Raw genomic sequence first — 20,434 nt, 5'->3', positions numbered from 1 at the left:
ATATGCATAAACAAGATCCAGATATTGTACAGCCTAAACATGCAAATTTTAAGTTTCATTCTATATACAACCTTTTTTTTAAGCCATGAATTATGTACAGCAAAGAATTTTGATTTTCTGTTCTCGTTGCACCAAACAAAAAGAGCACTGCGAGGCCTATCACAGTCCCACCTGAAGGCAGCATGGTGCTGGAGTCATGATGCTGCAGACCACTTTGCTCCTTTAGGAACTCATTGCCGAGCAATGTCTTATCAAAGACTAAATGCCAAAATTTGTTTGTGTGACAATGAGCACTAGGAGTCTAGGATTAATTTTTATACATGGGCATGTATGTATCCACGCCTCAGACATTTCAAAGGTATAGAGACAATGATGAAAAATACTACTTAATTTAAAACACGAGTTTTCACATACACGTTTCAAGTAAATTTGTTTGCCAATTTGTTAAAATGACAGAAACTCATCTGTGAGCACAAACGCATAATCAGGCCTTCCCTCAATACTTACATTTGTGAGTACATACACAGCCCACAGATAGATGTCAAGTGTTCCACACACTTATACACCGTACATAAGAAAAAATAGAATCAGGCGACCCAGTTCCCAGGAAATGAAACACGTATTTTTCTGACTTCTACCTGAGAAGGGGCAGGGCATATAGGAAAATTATAGCAGGGATTCAGTTGTAAGGTGGCGCTAGGATTGCTATTGTGAGGCAAGGGCAAGGCTTTTACTGGAAGTTCTGTGGATGAGGAGCCTGCTTCAGTCTTTAGCTGCTTCAGAATTCTGTGTGCTTCTCTAAGCTCATTTTTTGCGCTTTGCATTACTTTTGAACGGAGTTCAGTTGCAGGGAGACAACTGCAATTCAAAAAACAGTCTATGAAATTCAAAAGGGGGGAAAAAATTTTCCAGAATTCAAATCAGAACAGTAGAACACCACTACTACACTTAAAATCAGCAAATTCAGAACATGCTACACCACTTGCATCTGCTCACTTTCTCTTTGGACATGGTTGAGAAACATTCTACACCACATGCCATAAATCTTTTTTTATGTAAATGTTTATAGTATACAAAATTTCCTAGCATCTATAAGTCCTGTGCATCTCACCGAGTCATGGATCATCTAATACGGAGTATTCTAATCCTTGTCAATCTTTCAGCAATGACTAGCGAGATTTTATAAAAGCTCTACAAAACAAAATGATTTACACTGGGGGTGGGGTGAAAATGAAACAAAGAACTCTCTCAATAACAATTCGAAGAACAGGAAAAAAAAATTGGAAAACATAAAGGGTTAGCCATGAATCAATATCCTGAAAATTGGGAAAAACAGAACACTTCTACACCATATTTGGGCCAAAAAGGTAAAAAGATGAGCAATATTGCACATTGACTGAACATGTGGTCACTTGATTCTACGCTCACTGCTGATGTGATTATTGATTCATCAAATATGCAAGTCATTTTTGGTTCCTAATATGCAACTAAGACTCAGGATAAGTAACATACGTCAATGTCTTAGATTAAGCAGCGGTAGATATTGCAATTGAAATTACATTTTGACCACAATAAGCACATAAAGTTGGCAAAGTAAGGAGACAAGAAACCATAAAATGGCAAGCAGTATTCAGTTGGACCATATTCATCATATTGCAAAAAATAATTGTACCTTCCCATGGCCATGGCAACATATGCCTTTGATAGGTTTTGAATTGGCTCGAGTGATTCAGCATGATTAGGGCCAAGTGAAACATCCATGATACCCTTTGCAACAAAAAACATCAGTGCTGCTGATTGCGGTTTTCCCAATTCCAAATAAGCCACCCCCAAGTTGTTATAGACAAAACCAACTTCGTAATGATAGGGGCCAACAATGTCTTTCAGATTTACAGAGGCATTGTCCAAGTATGGAATAGCCTGTGTAGCCTCACCTGCCAATAAGTGTAACCAGCCAATCCTAGCAGAGACAATTCCTTCAGAATACTGCTGTTTTTCAGGCATTTTCTGAAGCAAAACGTGGGCTCTCTTCAACAAGGAGATTGCAGTTTCTCTTCTTAACATATCTGTTTTCTTATATAACATAGATATCTCTGTGTATCCTGCAGAAACTTTAAATGGCTTCAACTTTTCAGATTTTTTGAGAAAACAAGAAGCTTCATCTAGATACATCTTTACGTGATAATCGTCTCTGCCAGCTTTGGCCTGCATAATGTATATGACACCCATAAGGCCATAATCACATCATCTATTCCTCTTGCCTTAATTTCATCTTCTATTTCTCTTGCCTTAAGTTCGTCTTTCATTCTTATTTTGTTAATAGCGAATGAAGACCTACCAAATCCAAAGAGCATTTTATCCGAGCCATTATCCAGCTTTTCAAAAGCAAGAGCCAGTTCAGCCGGATGACTGTAAAAAATGTCCCTTGCCATGTTGTAAGCATCCTTATCACACCCTAGAGTGATCAGCATATTAACAGCATTATATTCAGCATGAACGAAATGAGAGCTATTTTCTATGCTCCTAAGAACTTTCCAAGCGGACTCCTTGTAGGAAAGTGCCTTCTCATCCTCCTCACTTACAGCATACATAACAGAAAGAAGCCGCTTATCAAGAGCAGCCTCTACCTCGATATCCCTAAATTTATCGACCTTGGTGGACGTCTCCAATGCTTTCAAACGATATGACAACGCTTCCTTTAAGTTGGAATTCTCAACACACACTCCTGCCAAGTCCCTATAAAACATAACAAGTTCATCCATTTCTTCTATTAAAAGACCTTCCCACCTCTCTTCATTATCACATAATTCCTCAAGATAATATTTATCAAAAGTAAAAGGTTTACAGTTTGTTCCCTTAAACCGCCAATTTACTTCCTTCTCAAGTTTCTCAATTGTCCAATCCTGCTTTTCTCCCTCCTCTTGTTCCTCGATTAACTGACATTGCTTTTCTTCCTCCTCATATTTACCAAATGGTTTAACAAACTTGACCGGTATAGTAATGGTCTCGTCAAAGGGCTTTGATATCTTAATAAATTCCATAGTCCATGAATGAAATAACCATAGAAGGCGCCTCGTTTTGGAAACCTTGTTGGATTGTTTGAGGCACAACCAAATCTCTAATGCTTTCTCACAATATTGCAAGCCAAAGTGTCTAGTAAAACAATCTTCCTCATTACTAAACATCCAATAATAACACACCGCGATTGCATGATATGTATTACCAACGCTTTCCAATCTAGCACTCACTCTATACTCCTTCAACTCCACTAACCTTTTCAAATCCTCAAAAACATTCTTTTTACTACCCATATCAGTACCAATCTTAGCTTTAACCAATTCAACTTGAACATCATAAAGGATCTCATCTATAATATCATCACTTAAGGGTCGGTCATAACAAACTAAAGATTCAGCCCTGAATTTCTTGTACTTGTTCAAAGTGTTATCAACCCTATTAAGATAGGTTAAAGCATCATAATACTTGTATAATCTATTATTAGTAGAACCCAATATTCTTAAAGCTTTAATAGAAGAATGAGTACAATTAGAACTATAAGGATAGGGGCATTTTTGCAGATAATTTAAACCTTGAATAGCAAAAGATTGGATCTTTTCAATTTCCTCACCTTGTTCTTCAAGATAAGCAGCTTGGTTCACGCAATCTATCCCAGACGGATTAGATAGAAAAGCATAAGCTCGAGAAATGAGTGTTGTTGTTGTTGGTGTGATGGGTTTAAGCTTAGGGAGAGACAGGATTGTGAAGCAAGCTCTTCTCATTTTCAGATTTTCTTCAATGGATGAAAAAGAAATGACGAGGGAAATGAGCTTGCATTGCCAAATGCATGCCAATACTTGTTTATTGTTTTGGAAAGTAATGTCAGTCAGGTTTGTTTTAGTAAACCTCCTGGTGGGTAAGTCTGTATAGTCCAAGACCGGAGTGGACTCATGAGTAATGACCAAATTTATGAAATTCAAGACCAGATATTTGACTACTCTTATTTCTTCATGTGCAGATTTTTTTATTTTTAAAGAAGTCCTAAATAACACTAAATTTTATTAATTAAAGTCATACAACGTTTACAATTAACAATTAACGATAGGAAAAATGAAAATTAATAATCTCACTCTAAAGGCCTGTTTCAGTTCTATAAATCAGAACTGTTCTCTTCACCTTATTTTTCTGAGATGAAATTATTTTTACTAAAACAAAATTATATTTACTGAACTAAAACTATTTTTGCTGTACTGATTTTGTATTATAATTCTTCTTTAAAAAAACTGAATTTTACTGAACTGAACTTATTTTTACTGAACTGAAATTAATTTTACACAGGGCCTAACTCTATCTTCCCTTAACTATCCCACCTGGTGATATTCCAAAACAATCTAACCTTTCACCCTAATCTTCGTTTAATTGTCCATTTGACCTATAACCGGTTAAACCAGTCTTTTTTTTTTTTTTTTTTTTTCTAAGAGTCTCTCCTCTCACCATGGCCACCAGCCTACCAGACCACCACCATAGCACCACCTCCACCCCCTGCCACTTGAACCACCCAACCTCAAAAACTTCATCCCCACCCCTTGCTGCCCGAATCCCCACACCCCCAGCTCCACCCCGATTCCCTACCCCCACCTCACACAAACCACCACTCACCCCAACCACACAAATAAACACTCACCACCAAAAAAGACAGCTTAAAATACTGAAAAAAAATAAAAAAAATACAAACCCTAAATTGAACAGAGGCAGCAACTAAATTGAAATGACTAACTCAGTACAATCATCCGCAAAACAATTCGCATTATCATAAACCTAATTGCTAACTTGAAAGGCAATTTGGAAACACAGACATAAATTGATCGAGCATGATAAAAATCAAAGAAATCAATCATAAGCAAAGAACAAAGTGTAGTTACAGCAAATAACCTCAATGAATGGGATTCCGATCAAAACCCTAGCATCAAAATAATAATCACTTCCGACATTGCTGACGGAAATCGCTAGAATGAGCACCGAACAACTGTAGTTGATCAATTCATTTCCGGGGCGGCGCAAGGGGTGGTCAATTGCTCGTTCAGGCCATATGTGGGACGGGGCTGGGGTTGTGTTTTTTTTTTTTTTTTTTTTTTACAAAAAATGAAATAAACCTATTGAATAGCGACACGTGGCAACTAACCTAGAAAAACAGGTTACCAAAACAATCCAACTGGTCAGGAATCAGCCCGCCTTGTGTGTGTCTAGTAAGTAGTAATAGTAACCCCTATTACACTAACCGAATAACCCTATTACACTAACCGAGTAACCTTATATCACTGACCAAGTAGTCACTATTACAATAACGAAGTAACCCCTGTCACACGGTATGACTAGCCACATATAAGACTTTGTGAATTTTCAATTACTATAAAAGAGCAAGTGAATAACATCATGAATGACTGAATGTACAAGGTATGTAGTTGAACCAATATGACCAAAATACCTCTTAATTTATTAATTAGCTACCAGCAATTGCATTCTTACAAACAAGATAAGGATTTTGAGCAACCTAGAATGCAAGTTTTTCTTTGTACAATTCTAGAAAGAGAGGCAAGGTCAATTCTAAATGCAACCATTTTTTTTTTTCTAAGACATGAATTATGTACAACAAAGAATTTCGATCTTCTGTTCTCCTTGTACCAAACAAAAAGGAGAAAATAGCCCTAAGATTATGTACCAAAAAGACCCAAGAAATGAAAAATAAAAAAAACAACGATTCCTTGTAGGGGATCAAGAATTAGTTCACTTGATATGTATCAGGGGCTAAGTCTCTAGACTCTATATTTATGGTAGGAGGTTCTGAAGGTTTATAGACATCATCAAAATGGAGCTTAAAATCGCCACCACTAGTACCAAATTCAACAGGATCAGTTGTTCGAGACAACTGGTGGTAGTTGCCCCAATCCAATGGTTGTTCGTGCTCATCTATGCTCCTCTCTGAATGACTTCCATAGTAATCACTGGCATTGTGACGATTAAATTCGGGAGGCTCGAGAAAGCTGGCTTGTTGGGGCCCGCCATTGTATCTGAACAGCGGAGGCTCAAGAAAGCTGCCTTGTTGGGACCCGCCATGGTGCCGAAACTCAGGAGGCTCAAGAAAGCTTGCTTGTTCATGCTCTGCACTGCTAGGCCCACCACGGTCCCACCAGTGGCTCCTAGCAGATGGCAGCATGGTGCTTGAGTCGTGATGCCGCAGAACACTTTCCTCCTCTGGAAAGACTGGAGATGACGTAGAAGCTTCTAGATGGCTCTTTGACCGATTCTCAAAGAAATTAGGCCAACTTTCTCCATGATTGGCTTCAATGTTTAAGGATGGCTTCCAGAATTCTTTGCTTTGATCATTATCAATGTCCATAGAAACTGATGCGACGTCATTAGTACCAATAACATGACGAGCCCCAGACACATAAAACCAATCGAGAAGATAAGGGTGAGTTTTAGGGTCAGTTTCGATAAGCCACAGAGAGCCCAAATGATAACCCGGTGCAGGACTGTTGTAGGGCGATTCTCTTCTGAAGTAGCTGTTTCTGGAGTTATCTATCAAACTTGGACTCTGTTGCCATCTTCTGGGTGGTGAATGCCCATATCCAGGATTAGGCCTTCTCAACTTTTCATTCCGGAATGCTCTGAGAGTGGTTAGAAACTGCATCCCTTGAGCATCTGATTGCCAATAGGGATAGCTGGTTTGAAAGCTGTAGACAGAAAAGACAACTTTAATAGGTTAACAACAACAACAACAAAAATAGCATGAAAATGAGTGCAAGTTGAGAAAACTCATGCCTCAGAAAAGATTTTTCCATCTTTCCTTGGGAACTCCTCTGGGTAGGAACTGAATTATATGGAGAAGCATAATTGCCATTGCCATGCTTTTGAAAATCAAAGGCACTAAAGCTGCAAGAAGAATGAGATACACTGGGTAAAACAGGAGGTAGCATTTCACAAAAGGTCAAACAAAACATAAGTTGTTGATACACAAACCTGCAAACATCACCAACTCCATCAATGTATACCGTAAATTCAGAGATGAACTGCAGAATGTCATCCACTTTCTGCAATAAAGACACAGCATAAGCTTAAAGTCATTCAAACTAAGTAAGAAACGAGTGATTTAATTGAAATGAAAAATTAATAACCTTTGGCACAACATTTATGAGCAAATAAGGAGTTAGAAATATAGAGGCCATCTCCTCCAGCCATGTCATTGCTGTATACTGCAAAAATACATAATTTAATAAGCATTTGTAACCCCATGCTAATTAGTTAGCCAGCCAAAGATTAAACTTAAACAGCATCAGGTTTCCAGCTTATGATATTACCTGAAATAAAGTTTCAAACTCCATCCTGACCACCTCTGTATTTTCTTTACCACGCCATCTCTTTGGCATGTGATGAGTGTGCTGAACCACCAAGGACATCGTGCCCTCGGGGTCAAGAACTAGAAGCTCATCTGTCACAGCATCCCGGCTGATATGCGTAATTGCTCCAAATACAGCAACATACCAAAACAAATTACGGCCAAAAATCTTCAAGAATTACAACAAAAAGGCATTATAATAGATTGTTAGCCACTGTATCAACATACATACGGTCCATTTTCTGTGGTGAATCAAAAGGTCCAAAAAAAGAAGAAGAAATTACATGGCCCTCCAGCAAAGATTCATCCAGCAAAGCAATAATGATCAGCACTGCGGCAAAGCCTCCAGATATGAATGAGATGAATTTAGCAACAACTGAAATTATGGGAGATGGAAATTGTTTCAAGTAATCTGAAGCATGTAAGACACTGCTGTTTATGCGGTGTCTAAAGAAGTGTTCCACCTACAATGCAGGGGGGATAAAAAGTCAATGGCAACATCAAGGAATAGGGGTACAGAAAATTTTATGGGTACATCATCTTAACATTATGCAGAACATTTCAGGTGTTCGATAAAACATTATTTTAAATTTCACTATACTCATTAGTTTCTAAATCACCTCAAAGCAGCTAAGGCATTGGAGTCAATCAACTATCTAATTCACCTTTTCTATACCTAAATAATTTAGATTTAATCTCCGAATATGTTAACACGATAAGAACAACCCCAGCCTAACCCATTCCTTAAAACAAAATGAAAGATATAGTTAATGGCTAATTCATACATGATGAACAGCAATAAGTTCAAGAACAGGTTCTCAAATCTCAATCATTCAACTGCTACACAAAGGGTGTTCGTTTTTCACACAGATAAGTTTATCATAAGTACGGTTCCTTGGGATTTCACTACTTAATCACAGATTTCTAAATGACCAGAAATGCTTAAAAACTCTTAAGCGGATGATTTGCCGTCCTTGAGTCACTCAACCGTAAAACCACCAAGCAAGCAGCCTCCATGTCACTAGCATAGTTGCATGTAGCAACTGCAAGTTGATATAAGCTCTTAACCATTAATCCTTCTAGTTAGATTAACACTGCCTAGTGCATACAGACACTACAGACAGAAAAGTTCATTATTTCTATTTTCAAACTAAACTCACAAGAGCTCCTACAGGTATAATCTCAATACTCCTATTGCTACCAATGAGCCAGCCATGACAAACGGCATATATTAGACGCAACTGAAAAGCAATATGCTGAATGTTACGTCCTCACGCGGCACTACGACACTACGACACTTGAACTCTTGAGAGTAGCAGGCATGAATATATCAAACTTTTGTACATTATCACAGGCTCATAGTCTCTTCAGCTTTTTTGAGTCTACTAACATTACCATTTTCCCCTCATTTTTGAAAGCACATATCACTTCCAATACCCCGCCTATATTCTAACCTTAATGATTATGTCAACCTAAACTGAAAAAAATTTTGAGGCACGAACTCATTCGAATTAAGCCAACTAGGATATATTTACGTCACCCTAGTACGCAACAATCCTTGCACGAATATTTCTGCAAGCTAGATTACATATTGCCATTATGGCCCAACCAACCGCCAACACAGTTGGACTGCCACTTCCTGGAAAAAAAAAAAAAAAAAAAACTTCAACAGGACCACTATTTTGGGCCACAAAACCATAGATCAAATCTTCCCTGTAGGTACGGACTACGGAGAGAACATGGAGATAAAAATAAGGCTCAGGACACCAAAGGCCCGAAGACTGCTGTTGGCAAAATCTATGTCAACAGATCAAAAGCTAAAATTGCATCCCAATGACTATGCTATACCAGAATTCAGTACTGCATTTTCTGCAATTTTGTTCTTGAGTTTTACATTATAGGATGTACATTGTAGCTATATATAGCCCAATGGCAAATGAATTAGAAGCTAAAGCTAAAAGTGTTATAATGTGAAAACATTCAATAATGTTGTACAGACACATTATTTGTCATAGATCCCAACTTCATGCCAACTAAAATGTAGGATCGGTTCAGGAATGAGATAATTAGGAAGAAAGAAGGGGTTTCATCGATTGAGTACAAGATGAGGGGAAATCGCTTAAGGTGGTTTGGCCATGTAAAAAGGAGACCAAGTGAGGCTCTAGTGAGGAGGCTCGAATGGTTGCAAAGTGTTGGGATCACAAGGGGTAGGGGAAGACCTAAGAAAACTTGAAAGAGGATGATTGAGAGTGATATAAGTGCTTTGGGGATTGAAGAAAATATGGTATTGGATAGGGCGGTGTGGAGGGGGGAAATTCACGTCAACGATATATCATGATTGTATACATACTTTTGTTTATTTTATCTTATTATTTACTTCTATAGTTCTATTATATTACCCAATCCGTGTTTCATGAGCTTTATTGATTTCCCTTGCTAGAGTTTTCTGAAACCTTTATTATTTTACTCCCATGTTTTTACCACTCCTTCATAACTTTCTTGAATTTTATTCATGGTGCTCACTCTCTAAATTTTTACTTGGATGCTCTTTCTTTTTCTCACTTTACACACCCTTTTTCCAAACTCTTTCAACTGATTATCTTTTCACATCTCTTTTTCTAAATGAGATGGTTTCTTATGACGATTAATGTTAGCCGACCACAAAACGTTTTGGGACCCATAGTATTAGTAAAGCAAATAAAGAGAAATGAAGGTCGCCCTTAGCCTTAGAACACCCCCCCCCCCCAACCCCCCCCCCCCCCCCCCCCCTCTCTTCTATTTCAATATTAGTAAAGCAAACAAAGAGAAATGAAGGGAAAGGAGAAAAAAAAAAAAAAAAAAAAAAAAAGGAAGAGAAGGGAAAGAAAAGTGATTTTATTATCCAATGTTTGGTTCTTAAACAGACATTAAGGGAAGAGAAAGGAAATTTGATTTACTAACTTTTATTTCACTTTCATGTCAAATTCCTAGAGGAAATGAAAGTGAAAATTTGTAAAGGGATTTTCCTCCCCGCAAGTGTATAATAAAGTGTGCCTAGGAGCTGAGGCGACATGCATCGGGTAGAGCATAGCACAATCCATGTGCTGCACAATCAGCAATCTGTAACCACATTATAGCTAATAATCCCAACCAGTATATATCTTAGATAAGTATAGAGTATAGATCCAACCATAATTTGATTGACATATCAAATTACTGTACAATGGAGTATGTTCAAACATTTACATGTTCCTGGACAGATTCAAATTAACGAAAAACTGAAAGGAAATAAAGAAAATACTACGTAATAAATTTACAAGTACAATGTAATACAGGTAGTAAATATCAGCTATTACATATGGAACTATGAATTGCATGGATTTCTAAATTTTTTTCTGGATTGCTTCAAAAATCAAAATGCTCTCCTTGCTTTTTGCTTTTTTTTTTTTTGGAGTTATGTATAGTAGTTGTCACATTAACCTATTTGAAAACTCCCCAAACACTTGCCAAGTTTCTATTATCGCAGGTCAATAAATTAGTATATTTCATTAACCTATACAGTATGAAAGTAGGAAAAATATAAGAAAAGAGGTTCCCTTGTAATCAACCTTTTCCTAAATTAGCGATCAACATAGGGCAGGGAGAGTATGTCCAAAAATAGTAACATGATCAAACTTAGATACCAAAATGATACAGCGACACCATGCGACAGGAAAAACAAAATAAAACACAAAGTGAAGAAATACTTGCCTCATTAAATTCCCTAAACATCCACTTTGACAAATTTGACCATCTTCGAGATGATGCTGTTGTTGGGTGGTTATAGAATTGTTCAGCGTGCCTCAAGAAGAGATAAACCAGCATGAATATTACTAAAAATGGAGAAAGGAGAAGCATTGCCAGTCCAACTACTACAAGTCTTTTCCTCAAAGCACCAGGATTTGAGACAAACTCCTCCCTGATACAGAATTTTCTGCAGGCATAAAAGAGATTATCAGACACAAAATGAACACAACATCAAATTCCAAAGCTTCTATTGTACAGAAACATTAATAGAAGGGAAACATACTATCCATATGAAGAGAAATGCCAGAGAAGTTAAATCATGGTCTCGTTACAGATATATAGTTCACAAAAACAAACTGCTTTATCATACCAACGAACAAAGATACAATCAACATAGTCAAAATATTCAATATAAAACAAGAGCTCAGCTTATTGTGAATCCATTACAAACTGATTAATACAAACATCAAAGCTTATTGCCTTACTTGAATAAGGAGATGATGAAAAACTATAACAACAAAACTAACTAGCAACACTTAGCACATAATACAAGGGTCAAATGAAGGCAGCCATACCTTTCAGGTCTGAACTAACCACAGTTAAAGGAAACTTGTTTCCATTAAAGATTAATAACAAAGTTAGCCATTTTGTACAGCTTTTAGCACATGAAAGAAAGACATCCCAAAACAAAGAAGTGAAACATGATTGGATAGGACTTTCATGCAAAATATTGACCTGTGAAAGAATAGTGACCTTCTACAGCAAGAAAAAAAGAAAATTCTCGTGAAATTCTCATGAAATGAAGTGTACAAGATGTGGAAGAGGAACGGACATAACAGCCAAGGATTCCACTCAATGTTCTATATTTGAAGATAAAAATAAAAACAATTCATCGGCTTTTACTATCTTGTTTTCACATTTGCCAATGTATCTTCAACCATTTAATTATCTTTAATTATGCGTTTATAAAAATTAAATTATTAAAGTAGATATTGAAACGAATCTAACAAAACCCATATGACTGTTTTTTTAATATAGTATAAATCACGAAACGTAATTAAAGTTGAGTATATGTGAATAATTTACACTATTGAAATGTTGCAAGTAAAAAAGGACAAAGGAAGTACTACAGTCAGGCAATAATTACCTGTCAAACATGCTCTGCAATATGGACCAATTCAAGGTCCACTCAAGTGTCTTAGTCAATATGAGGCGTTGACGGCCCCTATTAGGGCCAGACTTGACAACTGGACCAGCACCAGGGATCCACTTAGATATAGGGAAAGCAAGAATCCCTTTGTTGATCATGCCAATCAAGTAATTTTCCTTTCGCATCAATCGCATTACAATTTCATGAGCTGACAGATCCTTCACAACACATAGCTTCTGTGAATTCTGAACACGAACCACTTTCTCAAGAATAGAAGGCCATGGCATGGTCTTCAACTCATCATCTGTAACATGGAGACTGCAAAGAACGTCATTCTTAAATTAGTGTATTCCCGAATCAAGAGGCAACACCATATCACCATCATACCCCTACCACAATAGAAAAAAAGGGCGAGAAAGACCAAAGAGAGGATGGGGAATATAGCAAATACAAAGTTGTGCTTATATAAGCTTACCAGTTGTAATAAAAGTGACGTATCCTAAGAGTCTCCTTAAGCTGAGCAAAAAACCTTAGAAAACAGAAGACCCAATATATGGAAAATATACCCAGATACCCAAGAATAATTGCCTTGGGAAGTGTAAGTGGGGTTAATGGATGCGCATGGAGAGCTTCTATTGCAAGGTCACAGGGCTTAGTTCCAGATTCAACAGCATCGATTCCACATTTAGCATTGCGGAGACCATTCCAGTCAACGAAAAGTAAGAAAAATCCTGAAAAGCATATCGTAAAAGCTAGACTCAAGAGTTCAACTATCCACTTCACAATGATGCACCAAAGCCCTTTTTCACAATAGTAGCTATACAGCCTTTCAAAGAACAGGTCCAAATCAGCAATAGGTTCCACTTTCAGGCTCTCCCCGTTAAGTAGCCCAGAAGGGCTTTCACTACCAGGACTCGGCACCCTTCCATATTCGGACAGTTCAATCTCAGGAGGAATATCATTGAGTAGGCCAATGGATAGTGAAGGATCACCAGATTTTTTCCACTTAAATATGCTCAAAGCATTTCTACCCCCTTGCCAATTGGACATTATTTGCAAGCAACAGCAGTAGTTGTATACGGTAAGTCCATTCCCCGCTCAAACCCACAAGAGCTAAAATTAGATGCTGATGGTCCTGAGATTGATGCACTATGTATGCCTGCTGAGTTAACAATCAAATGAAGGTCCTGAGATTGATACAACAATAACACACTCAATAAAAACAACAACAAAACCCACAAGAGCTAAAATTAGATGCACTATGTATCCCCACTGAGTTAACTACACCATTAATCGAAAACAAGTAACTATAGTGTATAAGAGGGCTGGAAGTCTGGAACCATAAAGTTGGAAAATTTCAGGCAAAGAGAACCACCGTGATTCCCTAACAAGTTATGAGCTATATGAGCTATAAATCTAAATTATCAGCATTGACAGATAAGCAATGTAGTGACATTATAAGTGTTCGGTGCCAGAACTCCTAGAAGCATCCCATAACGAAATATAACTAATATGAGCACAATTATCAAGAATCCATGAAATTTTCAAATTTTGTAGTTTTGAAGTCTTCATGAAACCACTAGGGTGAACATAATCTGTGCATTTGCTGAATAACCCATATAAATCCAATATGTTCAAAGTCATCAAAGTTGTAAGAACTTTCATCCTCCATCTCATAAGTCAAAATAAATCAAAATGTGGTATCATAATTCAGTATTTTCATAGCAAAACATATATTAACACACATTCAAATTAGTACAAATTGGCTTAACTTCCATAGCACGTCCAATTAACGAAGATGAACCAAATGATTAAAATTAAGGGTTACAAAAATGCAATAAAATTTAACTTTATCTCAATTAGCAATAATTTGATTAAATTAACAACATTAACTATCATACAATTCCAAGTACAGCTAAAAATTCAGTCAATTCAACACCCAACGAATACTTTACCAATTAAAGGGTAATCAAACAATACTTCAATTCAGTAATTAACCATAATCTGGAAATCCCACCCCCAAAATTCAAAATTAAACAAAACCCAACTTTAATTTCCTGTTAAACATAAAAAAAAAATAAAAAAAACCAAAAAACAAAATTACCTGAAAACCCACAAATTATTATGATCAATTGATACACGAACACCAAAAGGGCAGCAAAAATCACCCGATTAAACCTCGAAAAAGGGGAATTTTCCGCAAACGGTGAGAAAGAGATGAGAGAGAAAGAAGTTTGGATTGCGTGGAAGTAATAGGGAATTTCGGGGGTTTGAGAAGAAGAAATTGAGAAAACAGAAAAAAGTATTTTAATAATTGGAAGAAAAAATTGAGTAATTTCTTATCTTTCTCCTTAATTATTTAATTTCATAAATATACTAGTTACAGAGTTCTTTGCCCAGAAGAAAGGAAAACGTTGTTGTATTTTGCCGATTTGGAAGACTTGGATGGGGTTTTACAGAGCTTTTCGCATTCACTGTGTTATTGGAGTTTTTTATTTTTACCCCCACCAAGTTTTGTAACATGGATGTGTTTGAGATTTTAAAGTATTTCGAGTTTAAGTCGGATTAGGATTTAAAGTCTTATTTGGAATATTTTTTATTTTTTTTTTAAGAAAAGTCTTGTTTGGAATATTATTTTGAAGGTGATTAGGAATTTTAGATGATGTTAGATTTTGTTAGAATTGTAATTTTTTGACTCATAGTTGAGAATGTGAAAGCTAAACGTCGCCCTCGAATATCTAACAAACGTCCGTAAAAAAAAATAATAATAATAATAAAAAATTAAAATTACAAACTTACCCTTTTTATCAAAAAAAAAACAATTACCCCCCTCCCCCAACAAAACCCTCACTCTTTATTCACTCTCGTTTTCTCTCTAATCAATAACCACCACCACCACCACCATAGATAACAGCAACGGAGCAGTAATCAACTTTAATAATATCAAGACGAGTAGTGGTAAATATGATTGTAAAATGCACCTACTTTCATTGATTTCCTTTAGTAAATATGATTGCGCAATTTGTTTAAAAGCATTGTTGTAAAGTGATCATGCTAGAGTAGCAGCTTAATTGTATCAGTTTAAGGATAGGTATCTTGAATCAAAATGATGGTTGTTTCAGGGTTTTTTGTGATCTCCTCGGATACTGGTCACGCTCTGCTGGCAACGAGACTCGAACACCTGCAAAACAACGAATATTCCGTTTTATCGGAATATTCGCCTCCGACGATCAAGTTAGAGATCGATAATCGGAAAAGCTAGAGAGAGAAAGTAGAGAGAAGTTGGAGCTCTTTAATGCTCTTTTTTAATGTTATGTCACCATCCCCCCTCCCATCATAAATGATTGGGGTATTTATAGGGGTGAGAACATGTGCCCCTCTAGGGTTTGTACCCTAGAATGTCGTGACGTGATTGGCTGCGCAATCAGGGGTCGCCACGTGTCATAGGGAGCGCCGTTTTACGGCTTTCAAGGGTTTCTCGGGATTTGGGCCCAATGTAATCAGGGCCTTTTTCTCTTTCTGATGTATTGTGTATTTAAAGATAGCTGACATGTGTCACCCTGTCAGGTGGACACGTGTCACACTCTCATAGGGTCACGTGTCGCCTTCTTATTGGGCCACGTGTCACTATGAGATTGGGCCACGTACCTGGGGTATTTTTACCCTAAACATTTGCCCCTCAGAGGGGGTGGCTCGTACACTTACTGGCCGCCTCCTCTGATCTTGCATTCTGGACGTCCTGGTACTCTGGGTTGGGTTTACCTCCCATCTGCCCTGGACGTCCATATACGTTGGACTCAAAGCTCTCTTTTCTACCTGGACGTCCGTATATTTTGTTCTGGACGTCCTCGTAGTCTGGGGTGAGCTTGTCTTCTTGCTCATTTGGACGTCCATACTTTGTACTGGACATTCTCGTACTCTGAGAGAGGCTTAACCCCTGGTTCATTTGGACGTCCACATACTTTGGACTGGACGTCCTCATACTCTGGGAGGAGCTTCTCTCCTGGTTCATTTGGACGTCCACATACTTTGGACTGGACGTCTTCATACTCTGGGAGGAGCTTATCTCCTAACTACCCAGGGCGCCCACAGCATTTAAAATGTACATCCTTGCTTTTTAGTCTGGACGCTCTCGTACTCTGGGAGGAGCTTATCTCCTAGCGACCCAGAGCGGCCTCAGCAGTGGGACTAGACGTCCTCATATTTTCGTCTGGACGTTCTGATACTCTAGGAGGAGCTTATCTCCTAACTACTCAGAGCGTCCACATATTTTTGAAATGGATTGGGCTTCCTTGATTTCAGGCGTACTCTATGGTTATTTCATTATGCTGCGTACGTCTGAACTTTCCCCTTTGGACTAAACGTCTGGGAACTGGGCGGACGCATTTTCCTCTTAGATATTTCTAAGTTCTGGAGACCAAGTGTTGAAGGTGTAAATCTCTTGAATTTGTGACTTAACTCACTTCAACTCACTTTGACGTGCCGTCAATTGTCCGTCTGATTTTTTCACAAGTTAACAGAACCGTAACGTCATTCTGTCTCTCTCTTCGAGTAATTTCCTCAAAAAATTACCATTTGAATGTTTAGGCGGGAAAGGTGGTTTTACCATTTTTCCCCCATGAGTTCATTCTATAAATATGGGAAGTGAATTCTCATTTTCACACTTTACCCAATTGTGAATTCTAGAGAGAAGTCAGAGCAGTTTAGTGAGAGAAAGTGATTTTCCTTCTAATCTTCGAGAGCGCCGCCGTGAGTTTGAGTTGTCCGGGCATTTTTTGAGTTTTCCGGTCAATCTTCAACAACACCAAGAACACTTTCGAAGTTTTCAGAACGTACAAAGGTAGGCCGTCTACACTTCTTTCTTTTCTTGTATTTTTTCTTTTATTTCAATTCTGGATCCATACTCGGCTTCGTCCGACTCTCCTCATGAGGTCGGCCGTTCGCCTAGGACTGAGGAGTCTAGAGTGGACGGAGAAGAGTTGTCTCCTCCTTGGAGTGAGTCTATGTCTGGTGCGTACATACTCACCCCCACTTATTCTTCTCTGTCCCCTCAGGAAATGGCAAGAACAATGCGTACGCGCGATCTTCATGCGGCTAGGAATCCAGACGGCAGTCTGGTTCACCCTAGGGTCCCTTATGACCCTAAAAACCCAAGTACCATGGAGGTGGAGACTACCTCCACCACCCAAACAACGACCGCCTCTACTAGCTCTCATCACTTGGCCGTGGAGGTCACTTCTTCCTTCGAGGAACGCCTACAAGCTGAAGGCGCCTCGTCCACTCCTGCTCCGGAACTTAGGTTCCCTCAATTTGCCAGTTCAGTCATGGATGGGGCCGAACTGGTAGCCTGCAAAGACCATCCTATCGATCTTGGGGCGGACGCTGCTGGTTCGTCCGTCCCCTCTTCCTCTACTTCAACTGGGCGGGGCGGACAGACCCATGACGGGAATCTCAATTAGGGAACCGTCCGACCTGCCTATTCGCAACGCCCCTCCTTCGGGAAATCAGGCGGACGCTGCCAAAGACAAAGGCAAGCGTCCATTAGTTGAGGAGGGCGTTCCTTCTTCCATGGGCGTACATAGCTCAAGAGGCCGAAGCTCGGCCGAGGCAGCAAACTTGGACAGAGTGCTGTCTTCAGAGTTTGGGAGTGCCCCTTCTCACCAAGTGGAAGAAGAAGAGGTTGAGAAAGAGGTCGTGGGTGAGACGGCCGAAGGTGAGGCGGCGGCCGAAGAAAACGTCGCCAACATTGACAACTTCAAGGACCCGTACGCCTGTACAGTTGGAGAGACGGCCCTGAAGTTCTTGAAGAAGGACTTTGAGGAGTACAAGGAGTCCCTCCATTTGGGGGGGGGGGGATTCGAAATACAAGTCCCCAGGAAAGCCATTGCTGTGGCTACCTAGGATGAGGAGAAGCCGCGCAAACGGGCGTTTTGCGTTTACAGGGCCGCTTTGGATGTAGGCCTTCGCTTCCCTCTTCATCCATTCGTCCGGACAGTTCTGGACGAATATGACATTGGCCTTTTCCAACTGACGCCAAACAGTTGGTTAAATATTTTTGGGTATTTGGTGACGTGCATCTGCAAGGGTTTCACGCCAGACTTTGCGGTCTTCTGTGAGATGCACTCACTTACTCGGCTGGAGAAGGATACGGATGGTTGGCTCGTCTTGAGCGAGACCAGGGATTACATGGTTGTGGTCGACCGTGTCAGCAAATGGAGGGACTGGAAGCACCGATTCTACCGCATCAAAACCCAAGATGCGGAGTTCAACCTCCGCATGAACAAGTGTCGTCCGGATCCCATTCAGCTCGGACGCGGGGACCATAAACCTGACAAGCCGCCCATCCATCCAAGCCATGAGCACCAACTTGAATATTTCATGGTCAACCGAGTCAAGCGGGGTAACAAAACCGAACGTGTCCCTCGCCATTGGGTTCCTCTTGCCAATTGGCTTAGGGACACTACCTTCATGTCTGCGTACGGCCTGTACCAGAACATGCCCCAAGGTGGACACTTAGATATATAAACTTTTTGTACGCACGTAGAGTTTTTTAGAAAAATATCCTAACACTTTGCTTTTTTCTCTCTGCAGCGGAGGCGTACGCTATGCTTGACCCAGCTCAGAAAGGAGAGGTGGAGATGTCCGAGGTGGACCTTGCTCGATACAAGGCTCGTTTCAAGATGTACGAGCAACTCAAGGAGGTAAACACTTAGTTTATTTTTTGAGTTTTTCTTTCCTCATTATCCGTTCTGCTATATTGGGAGGAGCCTGCTTCCCGAGTTTGTGTAGGGTTTTATAGGTACTACGCAGCGGAAATAACATGAATCACATTTATACAGTACCTAATCCAAGGATCTAATGCATAACACATAAAGCACAAATAATTGTACCTTTGAAGCGTGATTCCACGTGCGATCGAGCAAGAACAAAAGGGAGATAAAGAACCCCAAGCGTGATTCCTCTACTTGGTCCACGGGCACAGATTAAGACCTCCACTAATGCTAGTTAGTCGTGACTGAACGCTTCAATCAACCTTCAACGGAGAGGAGAGACATACTAACCAAGAACCACCACGATAACCACCACACGCGCCACCAAGGGGTGGTCGGCCGTACGGACGTGAGGGGAGGATGAGGGTCGTGAGTTGGAGAGAGGATTAGGGTTTTGGGATTGGTTGCATTGATGTCAAAATTCACAGTGTGTGAATTATGACTACTTCTTACAAACCCCTAGGCATGGATCTTATTTATAGATCTCATCTCTAAATAAGAGCCCATGTCAAAAGCCCAAAACCTAATTCCAATCTAACTATGCTAGCCCAATCCAATTCATGATTAGTTAATTGCTCATGAGGCCCATTAATGGGCCTCTTACTTGCTTAACCCAATACCCTTGTGTGTGACCAATATAGGATCCATTCTAAAGGGCTTTGGACCATTTGACTAGCCCAAAGATCATCTCTCATAGTCTAGCAACAGAGGATGACGCCCCAATAGAATGAACTTATTATCTCCATAATAGTGATCCTTGATATATCTAGTAATTGCACTTATCGAAGACATAATTCCTTCAATCTCCCACTTGTCTGAGACAAGTGCGCAATATTCAAATTCCTTAAGTCAATGTGTGTCGATTTGATAATATGATTGCATCTCATGTCGTGATCATATTAATCTGCAAATCTTTCTTGAAATCTGAGTTAGAATTACAAAACAAATGGTTACAATGTAATCCATTTGAGCACGGCCATGCATTTTCTGAATTCTCCCTCTTCAAGGGGCCAAGACACATTCCTAATTAAATAGGTAGACTCAATCCAATCTTATGGCAACCAAAGCTCCCACTTAACTCATGAAGTAACCGGGAAACATCCTTTATAATCTCCAGTTACGGCCAGACGTTTGAATGTACCACAGTTAAAACAATCATTGAATGAGATCAATGTTCCACTCATGTCAAAGGAATCCACTAATATATCCGGAAGCTCTATACTTGAACTTCAAAGTAGGTCTATAGTTCGATCATGCATCATTCATGCATATCCATGTGATTGACCGAGCATCACTACGCTCCTATAGCCCATGAAACTGCGCTATCCAATCAATCTTAACATGCTAGTCCATTAT

The 20,434-nt window shown here is 39.2% G+C and overlaps 2 protein-coding genes across 4 annotated transcripts; both read right to left on the bottom strand.

The window, feature by feature from the left end:
* Positions 1–472: 472 nt before the first annotated feature.
* LOC145597249 (uncharacterized) lies at positions 473–3,779 on the bottom strand. The gene is made up of 2 exons (XM_081653393.1): positions 1,673–3,779; positions 473–858 (listed from the first exon to the last, which is right to left on the bottom strand). Exon 1 carries the CDS (start codon positions 3,777–3,779, stop codon positions 2,175–2,177), a length of 1,605 nt encoding a protein of 534 aa, XP_081509519.1. The 3' UTR covers positions 473–858; positions 1,673–2,174.
* Positions 3,780–5,733: 1,954 nt separating this feature from the next.
* Positions 5,734–14,819, bottom strand: LOC145597809 (autophagy-related protein 9-like). 3 transcript variants are annotated; one of them, XM_081654054.1, is made up of 10 exons: positions 14,413–14,819; positions 12,784–13,495; positions 12,306–12,626; positions 11,123–11,345; positions 7,678–7,857; positions 7,356–7,562; positions 7,173–7,250; positions 7,018–7,088; positions 6,820–6,930; positions 5,734–6,731 (listed from the first exon to the last, which is right to left on the bottom strand). In XM_081654054.1, the coding sequence occupies exons 2-10, from the start codon at positions 13,356–13,358 to the stop codon at positions 5,777–5,779; spliced, it is 2,721 nt and encodes a 906-aa protein (XP_081510180.1). In that variant the 5' UTR covers positions 13,359–13,495; positions 14,413–14,819; the 3' UTR covers positions 5,734–5,776. The 3 variants fall into 3 exon arrangements, with proteins under 3 accessions (XP_081510180.1, XP_081510182.1, XP_081510181.1); XM_081654056.1 differs by having other exon boundaries at positions 12,784–13,470; XM_081654055.1 differs by having other exon boundaries at positions 12,784–13,467.
* Positions 14,820–20,434: the final 5,615 nt, after the last annotated feature.

This window comes from Chenopodium album, chromosome 20 (genome assembly GCF_948465745.1).
Source record: "Chenopodium album chromosome 20, dcCheAlbu1.1, whole genome shotgun sequence".
In the NCBI taxonomy this organism is placed as follows: Eukaryota; Viridiplantae; Streptophyta; class Magnoliopsida; order Caryophyllales; family Amaranthaceae; genus Chenopodium; species Chenopodium album.
This window is presented reverse-complemented; position numbering and strand designations above follow the sequence as displayed.